A 12354-nucleotide genomic window follows, 5' to 3' on the forward strand; every position below is an offset into this window, starting at 1 on the left:
TGGGTGCATTGTCTAAGAAATGTTTCACATCCGAATGGTATTGAGTGTGCTAGCATGAGTTTGATGCCATAGAGGGTGATTTTAATAACATTATCATGTACACCCTGGGCACCAAAAACTGTAATACATATGACAGATACTGATGCCTGTTGGTTCAGTGAAAATGCTGCAGTGCAAGAATGTGATTATTATTTCACATGTAAGATGTTGAAGCAGATGAAATGCAGGCATTCAGTTGTGGTAAGAAAGGCGCCCATGGTATATTGAACCTTTTGTGCGTTTACGAACACATATGTAGTAGGTTGTTGTCTTTTTCAGTGAAAAGAGGCCATAAACCGCTGATACATTTATTACCACATCTGGCCCATACAGGGTAACTAGAGGGTTAACATGCGTACAGAAGGATCTTTTGTGTGCAAGCTAGATGTCTAGTAGAATAAGTGGAAGGGGGTAAACATTTTGATGATGAGGTGGATAGCTTGGTGACAGTGATGAGTGTTGGGATGGTGTAGCAATTGATACAAGAGAGTAGCTGGTGATGTAAGCCAATGATGCTTTGCTAGCTGTGAAAAATTACATCCATGAGGTTTGTCTTTGTGAGAATTGAGTTTCTGGAATTTCTCAAGCAGTTCAGAATGAAATGTTTCTAAGTGTCTGCTGTCTATTGCAGTGAGCGATGTCATTTTTACCTAGTAAAGTAAGAGCTAATAGTTCACAAACTTTGCTTATGAGGGATATTTGAGAAGAGGTATTACAAAGAGAAAGGTAATGGAATAATACTTTTCACTGAAGGTGGGCTCTGAGGCTACACTTAAGGAACACATGTTGTGCAGCAGGAGTGACAAGGTAGGCTGTGAGGCAAGTTCCTAAGGCCAGGTTGACTTAAGGGCAATTAGATAACCCTTTTCGAAAGGTATTGCTGTAGTCCTTTCCAACAATGAACTAGATATTTCTGTGAGCTTGCTAAGTTGCCAAAAAATACCCCCTTGGGCTTGACTTTCAGAGGGCTACAAAGGCAAATAGTCGAGGCCTACACATGGAAAGTAAAGTGGAGTACAATAGAAAGTTCAGATTGTGCATGTATTACCCACAATAAATAAAATATCCATTCACTGTTATTGTATCGTAAAAGATAACTGACTTTTATTATCATTAAGCCTACATGCTATGTCATTTTAATACGTTTTGTGGTGTTAATATTTCTAATGTAAGTTTATTTTTATTTTGTAACATCTTGATGTCTTATGTGTATGCACTCTTATCTGCATACACAAGAGTAGGGTGAATCTCCCTCTCCAGCCAAGCACCTCTTCTTTGAGAGTCTTTAACAGTACAGTTTTTCTCCTCTCAATTAAATCTATACATGACAGCATAGAAGCTGCCTATGAGGGCTGTTTTGTCTGAACTGTCCTGGTGAGCAGCTGTTGCACATTTGAGGCTGCCATATGAAAGGAGTGAAAGCAGTACTAGGCAGCAGCTAATGGAGGTGGTGAACAGACGTTTGTGTGGTGGCAGTAGATTACAGTATAGGGCAAGGAGAGGAGCCTGTACTCTTTTCTTACCCACTCCTGCTGCTCCTTGTTCGTTGGAGTGGAGGGAATTGTCTTCGAGGAAATACAGTATTACCTCAGTGACTGATTTCTTTAGATGCATCCACTGGTATCACAAGGTCCTAAAAGATACCACCCTTCTTGCATTGTCAAGCATTTAAATCTTGCTTTTGAGAGAGAGCGGTGTGCACATCAAGTTATTTTGCATTTCCATGTGCCTTTCAGCTTGGAGTGTACTTAATCTGCATGGTTCTCTCCATTTTTCAGCCCTCATTTTCCAATTTATACTTGCCAGGTGAGACTTAACCACTCAGAAATAACTTGACCCTTTTCTAACACTGTAGCTACAGGCTTTATGTAGTGTTGCAAGACTATGGGCGCTAGGACCCTTGCAGTTCAAGGCAGACTCCAGAGTGGAAATTATATAACTTTCTGGGACATGTTAGGGTGTGGTTATTAATGGTTATGATGTGACCTGAAAGTAGTGTGTATGATCGTATGCTGAGTAATAAAGACGTCCATTACAGAGCTCTGTGTGTTGTGTGGTCCTTTTCATGCCCCCAGGCTGGGAAGGACACTACGACTGATGACGAGTAGGGGATACATGCCCTGAAGAAGTTGCCATGTGTGGAGTCGAAGTCCCTCTCCAGCCCATATACGGCCCTTAAAGAAGTGGAAGGACCGAAGGAGACCATTCAAAAAGCCCACTAGAATCTGTTGGTAAGGCTGAAAGAAAAAATACTGTGCCGTGCCATAACACAGAGTCATCATCGATACAAAACTAAACGCTAAAGCCAGTGACAACTTGGTTTGATACAAAAGATAAACACAGCGATGATCAAGTGTGAGAAACTGAATCACTACCCACCATCAAGAAAGAAGACAATACACAATTTCAGTCCAGGCGTGATCATCCAAGTGAGAACACACGGCCGGTGCTTGCAGAAGGTACAGGTTCAACTGTGGCAGCACTCTGTACAGCATGCACTCTGAAAGGTGGTAGAAAGGAGCGTGAAATCAGACACAGCTGTGTTTCTGAAACCAGTACCGCCATTCGACACTGCCAAAAAGCAAAATGTTGGCGCCAGATAGACCGTGTCGATCAAGACGTTTGATGACTTCATAGATGCCCTAGATGAAGTGGATGACAAAAGAAACATTAAGTATTTGAATAACCTTGGCAGTGATCGATTAAAAGAAGTGCTCAGAAAATCTCAGACTGATGCAATATCGGACTGTTAGATCATAGAAGCTTTGGGTTCCAAGTTCAATCCGATGTCTAGTCGACTGTGAAAGGTACATTTTCGGTCAAGCGAGAGAGCAAGCTGGTGAAACGATGAATGAGTTTGTTGAAAGACTTGACTTGCTTATCAAACACTGCAAGTTTAGTGAATTTAATGATGAAGAAGTCATATGCCTGAGAGTCATCGCTGGCTGTCTTTCAGACTCTTTCAGAAGTTGCAGGTTGAGAGAGACCGCTCAGTCTAGAGAAAATACAAATGGCTGCAAGAGCCGATGAAAGATCAGATCAATAAGCTGTGGATATGGCAGCTGGAACAGTGAAAAATGAATCGGCATTGGACGTGAAAAGCAAGAATAAGCATAAGGTAGATGCACACAAGTCAAGGTTTTCGAAGAACCACGAATTGTGTTTCCCGTGTGCAGGGGTGTTGAAATTTAATAAAATATCTACTTGTCCATGTGACAGGTTGCTTCTTAAATCTACTCGACTGGTAAAAAAATCTACTTGTCCCTTTGGTGTCATGTAGTGTGGTGACAAATTATGGAAGCAATCTCATTATGTAAGAGCTCTGATAATAGCCTCTCTGATTATGCCATGGCTACTACTATAGTAGGGCTTGAATACATTCAATTTCAATCCCTACTGTAGCACTTTCCTTATTTTGCCACCTTTCCACAGATCTACATACTGGGGCTGGAGGAGTCGGAAAGCAATAGTTCCAGGGCTGCAATGCCTTTGAGTCTGCAAACTTACTAACTTGCATGTTTTAAGGATTTTCACCAGCTCTTCTCTAATCTTTTCCCATAATGAGAAATGTTGGAAATTTACTCCTGACAGGGGCAGACGTAGCCGTTCTTCCTGGGTTGGGGGGAAAAAAGTGGTTGGAGGGAAAGTGAACATGTAAGCGCTAAATATATTTTCACATGAGCAAATCTACAAAAGCACATTTGCTTGTGTCAAAATACAGTCCCCAAATATTTTCTAGGAGTACAATTTCTTGGTCTACTTCTGTAAGTTCTTGTGAATTCATGAAAGCCATGAATTCAAAGACATATACCATGGGTGCACTTTTGTTATTTTCTTTAAGAATTTGGTCCCTAATAGGTCTGGCGTTAGCAAAGACATTTTGCTTTTATTAAACTTCTGTGTCTCTCTGTATCTATCGACTGGCTTTACTGTGAGTGATCACATTCTGCTCTTCCACAAGGAGCATATTGGCACACAAAGTAGTTTTGTTCAGTGCCAGAAACTACTGTGGCAATCAATGGTGTAACAAAACTTGGAGGGGGACCTTCTCAAAGAACATGAAGGGCCTCCCCCTCCAGACTCACTCAGGGCAGGTGCTATGATGAGCCACCTCCCCCCACCCCCAGAAGGGGGCTGCAGGGCCTTTGTTAAACCACTGGTGGCAATGTGTGCTTTTTGAGACCAAGAACTTGTTTTTCCTTTTTGCCAGTGTTTGTTGCAATGGTGAGGGCTTGGCAGCTCCCACAACACAAAAGCCATGTCAAAACAAGACATGCATTGGTGAAACCAAAAGACACAATAAATGTCCGATTGGTTGGCTTTACCAGTGCTTGTTTATTTTAATGCTTCCCATCATCTTACTGAAAATGGTTACACTGATTTTCCATTATGAGTATTTTTTGGAAATACTAGCCTCCATCAACACAATTTACTAAATTACTCTTCAAACAAATAGCACCTAAAACGTCATACTAGCAAAACAATTCTTTTCCTACTTGGATTTTTTCTGAACATTTTATTTTGAAAGCAAAGAATCATCACTGTTGCTTACAAGCTTCTGCAATCATTTGCATCTAATCAGAGAGCATTCATGAGCATTATACTCAGCCTGATTTGTTAAACTTTCAAAACGTGTGTACATTTCCTTTTTTCTTTTTTTGTTTACTGCAACCACTGTCAATAGTCAATGTGACCTTAAAATGTTTATTAACAGCACAACGGCACTCACCCTAATAATGAAGGCTTTTAATTAATGGACCATAAATACAAGTTTGAACAGTATTAACATATGGACACATATTACCTCAACTGCAGACAGTTCCCTTCTCTGTAAACTGGCAGCCAAAGGGTTTGTGCTGCAGGGGGTTGGGCCTACTTGTCCCAAGGACAAAATAAACATGAAAACTTTTTGCCCTTGACCCCAAACAATATGTCCTGGGCGTCGGACGATAGGAATTCCACATCCCTGCCATGTGGCTTTTTATTTCCCCAGGAAGGTAAATGTCCAGTCATGCGACAGTTGTGCAAAGATTGTGGCAAAGAAAACCACTTCTTAATGGTTTGCAAAGTGAAACATGAACCTAATACACACAGCGGGAAGAGAAAATGAATGCCAGAAGGTTCCAGAAGTATTCTAGCCATGCCCACAAGGCCAAAAAGCAGCAGGAGCTGTGACAAGTGGAAACGTAACAAAGTTGATTGTCGTCAAGTTCATCCTACACAGGCTCTTCAAAGTCATTATCAAGCACCAGTAAAGAAAATGTATGTGCTAAGATGATGTTGACCAAGGGACAGCAAGCTCATGTTGGTTTGGCCACTTGCAAGGAAGAACAGAAAACAAAGGCACACAACTGAATTCATTTGGACACTGCCCCAATATTACAATAAAAGTCGATGGTTGCCTCATAACCTTTATCAGTGGTGAGTCGTTCACCATCATGCCGGTCTAAAAGATCAAGAACCTGCCTCCCCTGCCACGCCTCAACCCATTACACACGAACATATACACGTAGGCTCCCTCAAAACAGTCGCAGAGTCAGGGGTCATTCATTTCGACAGTGGAACATGAAGCAGCACAAGCGCAAATTAATGTTCTTCAAAGAACTTTGTCTAGTGCATGCCTACTCAGTTTTGCCACAGCTGCTGAAATGGGACTGATATCTCTTAATTACAACCTTCACAATCAATCTGAAATTGCAAGTCAGTTTCCATTGTTGTTTTATGGCCTAGGAAAGCTCAAGACAGGGAAAGTGTGACTTCACAGTAATGAGGACATTCGTCCTGTTTCCCAATGGCACCGTTGTCTTTTTTCACTTGCAAGAAGCTATTGAGGAAGAACTAGAAACGCTGTTGAAACATGACATCATTTAGCACTCCACCAGTCCTATGCCTTGGTTTTCACCCATAGTTGTAGTGCCAGATAAGGACAGTGGAGGTGCAGTGCACATCTGGGTTGATATGCACCAAACCAACAAAGTAATCAAGAGAGAAGGACATCCTGGTACACACATAGCGTACACGATCATGCAACTGAACAGTGCCAAAGTCTTCTCCCATCTTGACCTAAACAAAGGATGAAATCAACTCTAGTTGGAAGAAAACTGCAGGTACATCACTACTTTTTTGACTCATGTTGTTTTTTCACATAAAAAAGGTTTAATTTTAGAGTGTCCTCAGCTGCTGAAATATTTCAAGATGTCATACATCAAGTAATTCAACCTGTCACAAAGCTTATAATTACAGCAATTACACTGGGTTTGGAGCAACGCAAAAAGAGCAGGACAGGGCACTTACACAAGTGTGCCAGTCACTTGCTGATGCAGGTCACACTTTGAATGCGACAAAGTGTGAGTTTCACAAAACCAAACTTAAATTCTTTAGGCACATATTCTCTGATGAGGGAATGACTTCTGTCCCAGATAAAGTGTAAGCACTGTGAGCCACTTGCCGCCCCACAAGATGTCACCATGCTGCGATCTTCCTTGGGCATTGCTAGGTATTGCTCAAGGTACAATCATGGCTTTGTTATAGTGAGCACCCCATTGAGAGACTTGACAAAACTAAATCTCCCTTTCCAGTGGTTTCCTTAATGAGATCAAAGCTCCAAAAGAATAAAACATGTGATTGAGAATGCCACAGAGATGGCCTATTTTGACCCCAAGTTACATACTGAAATCACAGTAAATGTGAGCCCGGTGGGGCTGTGGGCAATCCTTGCTCACCATAATGGTCAGCTAAATGCTCATGGAACCATTGTAGCTTAGGCCAGTCGAAGCCTGACCCAGAATGTTCCTATTCTCAGTCAGAGAAGCAGAGTCTGGCTGTAGGGTGGGCCTGAGAAAATTTTCATGTGTTTCGATATGGAGAACATTTCACTATCCTCACTGACCACCAAGTGCTGCTCACTATTTTTGGAAACTTGAAAGCCAAGATGCCCCCTCGCATTGAGAGTTGGGGGGTCGCAACTACAAGAGTACGACTATGCAGCTGTACACAAGCTGGATAAAGATCGGAACACTGCTGATTACTTTTCACGAGTGCCACTACACCATCACAATGCGACATCCAAAACAGCTAAGGAGTACATTCATTGTGCGGTCCAGCACGCCAGCAGCCCTATCCATTCAATTGCTGCCACTGATAAAAAACATCCTTATCTTCAAAGACATAATTTTAACTCAATTGTGGAAGAGGAACACTCAACCTTTTGCTGGCGATGTTGAATTGCAAAAGTTAAAAAATATACAAGACAAACTGTCCATAACCAAGAAAGGTGTTGTATTGAGAGGTACACAAATTGTCATACCTGAGAGCCCAGATAGCAACCCATTAAACTAGACATTATGGCATTGTAGCCACCAAAGGAGCCCTAAAGGACCAAGTGTGGTTCCTGTGCTTAGATGATTGAGTTGAAAAGTAACTAAAAGAGTGCCATCTTTGCAACTACCTTCCCCTAAAAGTGACACAGCATCCAGCGACAATATCTGACCAGGTTTGGGTAAGAGTTGCAGTTCACTTCTTTTGGCCCCTTCGGAACTGACATCATATCATGGTAGTCATTGATGAGATTTCACACTTTCCTTTAGTAGAGGGGCTATCATCAACAACCCATGACAGTCATTGAGTGGCTGGACAACATCTTTGCAGCATAGGTGTAGGAGACTGGGCTTTTGCTGCTGTAGTCCCCCCTTTTTTTGCCTGGTATCTGATGCAACATTGATTGAAGTGCACTATGTTCTTACTCACCAGGTCCCCAGTGCCAGTGTTCTTCCCCCAAAAAATGCACCATTGTTCCCCCAATTGGCAACACCTTTGGCACCCCTGTAAGACCCTAGTAAATGGTACCCCAGGTACCTAGGGCATGAGTAGCAAAAAGGGTCCCCAAGGGCGGCAGCATGCATTGTGCCACCCTCAGGGACCCCACACTTTGCTCATGCAGACTGCCATTGCAGTGTCTTGGTGCAGCTAAAAGTGAAAATACGACATGGCATCAAACATTGCATGCACCCTAACACTGCATGCAATATATATGTCACCCATACAGCCCGAGGCTCGGTGCATTACATTACATGTGTGGACATATCTGCAAGCGCAGAGATGACCTTGCTATCGATTCTTAGACATAGCAAGTGATCAGGGAAGCCATTTTAAGTACATGTGCTGTACACTGGTCAGTACGAGTTTCCCAGCTACATGATGGCTTTACTGAAAATAGGGATATTTGGTCTCAAACATCTCGTATTAACGAACCTTCACTGAATCCAGTGATGGATTTATTCATACATGCACCCACAGGGTACCTTAAAGTTGCCACTTTAAAAACTTACCACATACGTGTGTGCTGGCTGACTAGTTTTAACTAGCTTTGACCTCAACAGACAAGTTTGTGACCCCCAAGGGGGAGAGCCTCTGCTTTCGGGAAGTCAGAAACAAAGCCTGCTCCGGCAGGGGTGTTGACACAACCCTCCAAACAGGGTGACCTGTGAGTCTGCATTCCAAGGCAGGGGCTTCATATAGCTCACCACCCTTGGTATACATATCTGGGTTGCCTCAGACGTGTGGAGTTGCCGACCCTCCTGACCCAGGGACCCATTTGGCGCCTCAACAGGTGGGAAAATTAGTAATCAAAGGTGTGTCCACCCTCAGGGCATTTTCACCCCTAAGGTGAGTTGCCTGATAGGGACACAAAATTTAACTCTGCCATCTTGAAGATGGCAAAACTAGGAACTGTGGAACAGGGTTAGGCTCACTTCCCACAGGAAGTAGTCATATAGGGGGCTTAGTGACCCCAGGGGTCCGTAGGCAATTGGCTACAATGCTACACTCTCTTAATGCCCCTAAATTCAGTATTTAAGGGAGCTGCTGGCACCAGAAATTCAGATCCTGCTGACCTTAAAGAAGAAGATGGACCCTGAAGAATTGCAAAAACAAGAACAGAAGACCAGCAGCTGACTTCGCTCCAGTCCCACCATCCTGCCAGCTATCCTCGACAGTTGCACTAAAGATGACTTGTCCTGCAACTGCCTGTGCCTCCAAAAGCCTGGGAGGACTGGCATTCTTCAACCAAGACCCAGGAACTATTGTGGCGTAGCAGATCTGCTCCCCTGCCTCCTGCAGGAACCCCAGAAGAACTGTGAGAACCCTGGACCACCAAAACCCGGTACTGGAAAGCACCACTGCACCTTTGCCCATAGTCCGAGTCGAAGTGAGACAGTGGTGCTAGCATGGTCCCCCGACCCTCCAGAGAGGAAGCCCACCGTGGGTTTGCCAACTGTAGACTTCCTGACCCCGCCTGCAGCCCCTTTGTGCAGTCTCCCTCCAACCACAGTGAGGCTTTGTCCCAGATCTTGCATTTTGAAGAATGCAAGTGAGACTGGTATTTGTAACTGAAGTTCTGATTAGTGGTGCATTGATCTTATATAAGATTGTCAAGTTTGGCACGTTTGGCATGTTTCGATAGTTTGGTACATAGTGAATTGACTTTGTTAGGATTAGGGACTTGGGCAGATTGGAGTGACATTTTTGTTTTGTAAGGAGTGGAACACACAGGATTTTCAGGAAATCCCAGTACGGATTTCCAGGCAGTGTTTCAACAAAATTAATATTTATTTTTTTAAAAGACTGTAGGCCATCGGTCCAGCACAATGTATAAACCACTTTTAAGTGGACTAATAGAAAGGATGAATTAGGCAATTAGAGATCTCTTGCAGCTGGCAAGTGAAAGTACATTTCTTTGCAAGGTTGTGGTCAATTGAATGGTATGACTTATAGAGCTTGTCTCTACAGAATATCAAAATTATAAGTGCCTAAACTAAATTTTGTTCTGCATGCATGATGGTTGAAGGTGTGAATGGACCACAAATGACTTCCCTAACCAATGATAAATTCTTGGTAATATACACAAAATGTTTTTCTGTGTTTTGGTGAACTGTGCTTCTGTATGTCTAAATTTGATACACATTCTCATCCTCATGTTTCATGCAAATTTGCTTTATTGCTGTTGTGTTTCCCCATTGCTGTAATATGTGTCAAAGGGGCATGTGCTGTGAAGTACTTTCCTTTGCTAAGCCGCTGATTAGAATGTCATCTTCGGATTTCCTGCTAGTGTGGAATGGTTGTGTTATTTGGCCGGGAGCACACTTTAACGTAAGGCTGCTTGTGAGGAGTGTCTCCCACATTCATTTTCTATAAGAGTCTTCTTTTAACCATTTGCCTGCTAACATATTCCACAATCTTTACTCTTTGATTTGAACAACCTGGTATTATTTATACTCTGCAGTATGCATCCATTTTGGTGCATTTTTTCTTCACTGAGCAATAACAATCTGTTCTGACCAGGCAGTATTTATCATCATTGTAATGACCAATAAATATTCACTCTAGTGTTCTCCCTGTCTCCATCTCCTGTCCTCTTTCCCACTTGCTCTCTCTCTCTTTGTCTGCGTTTATCCTACTTCTCTCTAAACTATTTCATCCTGGCTCTTCTGCCATCCACCGCGCTTCCAGTTTCACACCTACCTTGTGATGGAACTGCTCCGTGGTGGCGAACTCCTGGATCGAATCAAAAAGAAGAAGCATTTCAGCGAGTCCGAGGCTAGCGGGATCATGCGCAGTCTGGTGTCTGCTGTCAGCTTCATGCATGACGCTGGGGTTGTACACCGGGACTTGAAGCCAGAGGTAAGAGAGCATGTGGAATCATTGCAGTGTGTCATGTGTAAAGGCTCCCATTACAATTCAAACAGCTTGATGGTGGATTCTGTATTCTCCGCCAAACAATACTGACTGATCGAGTGTCTCAGAGAACAAAGGCTTTTCGAATCTCCAACCCTGAAATGGGCAGGAAGGTATTTCAATGTAGGAGATAATTTACTGGTTCTTTCACTTGCAATTGGGCTCGCTCTTGCCAAACACTTATCTCTTAGTTTTTACTATTGTCTTTTGTGGGTTTTCTTTTGTCACAACATTGCTCCCAGGTAGAAACTCGGAATTTTACATATTTCAGCAATCAAGTGTCAGAATGAACTATGCAGTACATTTTAACACATTAAAACATTGTTTAAAATTAAAGGTATACAGAATTATCCTAAGGAACAGCGAGTCCTATGTACAGCTCACCAGATAGGGCATTCCATGTTGTAAATCAAAGAAATCCTGAAATATTGCCCTGTTGCTGTTGCTTTATGTGATTCAGGCTTTTGCTTTTCGAGTGTTCTGTTTCCCAGCAAGAGCAAAGATTCTACTATACAAATTAGTGTTGTCCATGTTGTACATATAATTGCCGTGTTTTGCCTTCCAGAATGTCCTATTTGCAGATGAGAGTGAAGAGTCCCCTGTGAAAGTAATTGATTTTGGATTTGCTCGTCTGCGGCCTCAGAACAGTCAACCCATGCAGACTCCATGCTTTACTCTGCAGTATGCAGCTCCGGAGCTGCTGAAAGAGGAGGGGTACGATGAGTCGTGCGACCTCTGGAGCTTAGGAGTCATACTGGTACGCAGCTCAGTTGTTAGGGGCCCGATCTTGTTTGAGGGCTGTGGATCTGAGATCCAGTTATGGAGAGGGAAGGCCATGGTGGGTTAATGGGACTGTCTTTGGCAGCTGGTGGCACAAGGCTTGGTCAGTTTGGTCTCCATCATCTTCATCATCTTCATCATCTTCATCATCATCATCATCAGCAGGTGGATTATAATGTTATTTCTCTGTCTTTCCTTAGTACACCATGCTTTCAGGACAAGTCCCTTTCCAGAGTACACAGAAGGGCACGCTGCTCATCCATGCCTCTGACATCATGAAGAAGATCCGGGAAGGCGAGTTCTCACTAGACGGCGAGGCGTGGAAGAATGTGTCAGATGCTGCCAAGGAGCTGGTGCGAGGTGTGATGGAAATCTGTACTCAGTGGTTTCTTCTCTTTGCATTCTCCTCTACCTTTCATAAGCTCTTTCCATTTGAGTGTTCTTTCTGTACAGTGTTCCTGTCTCCTCCTTTCTCTCATCCATGGCTTCTGCTGTCCCACCATCGCTGTATCATTTCTCACCAGCTTCCTCTCTTCCCTCACTAGGATTGCTCACAGTAGACCCCTCCAAGAGGCTGAAGATGGCAAACCTGCGCTACAATGAGTGGCTGCAGGATGGCAGCACTCTGTCCTCGACCCCCCTCATGACCCCTGACATCTTGGAATCTACAGGCCCCACTGTTCGCAGCTTCGTCAATGCAACCTTCATGGTAAGATAGGAGCTCCAATGCAATCTGCATACATAAACCACATTCTGTTCCTTTGCCTAACTTACTTTGTACTCCTTTCTCAACCTTCCCAACCT

The 12354-nt window shown here is 43.3% G+C and overlaps 1 protein-coding gene across 3 annotated transcripts in view; it reads left to right on the forward strand.

The window, feature by feature from the left end:
- RPS6KA4 (ribosomal protein S6 kinase A4) overlaps positions 1-12354 on the forward strand; it is a 222250-nt gene that overhangs the window by 162325 nt on the left and 47571 nt on the right. For all 3 annotated transcript variants that reach the window (XR_011198717.1, XM_069207158.1, XM_069207159.1), the window contains exons 13-16: positions 10546-10716; positions 11336-11527; positions 11751-11910; positions 12096-12259. Coding sequence is in view for 2 of the 3 variants with exons in the window: in XM_069207158.1 (XP_069063259.1) it covers positions 10546-10716; positions 11336-11527; positions 11751-11910; positions 12096-12259 (687 nt within the window). In the remaining variant the exon portion in view is untranslated. The remainder of the gene's footprint in view (positions 1-10545; positions 10717-11335; positions 11528-11750; positions 11911-12095; positions 12260-12354) is intronic.

Source organism: Pleurodeles waltl, chromosome 9 (assembly GCF_031143425.1).
Source record: "Pleurodeles waltl isolate 20211129_DDA chromosome 9, aPleWal1.hap1.20221129, whole genome shotgun sequence".
NCBI lineage: Eukaryota > Metazoa > Chordata > Amphibia > Caudata > Salamandridae > Pleurodeles > Pleurodeles waltl.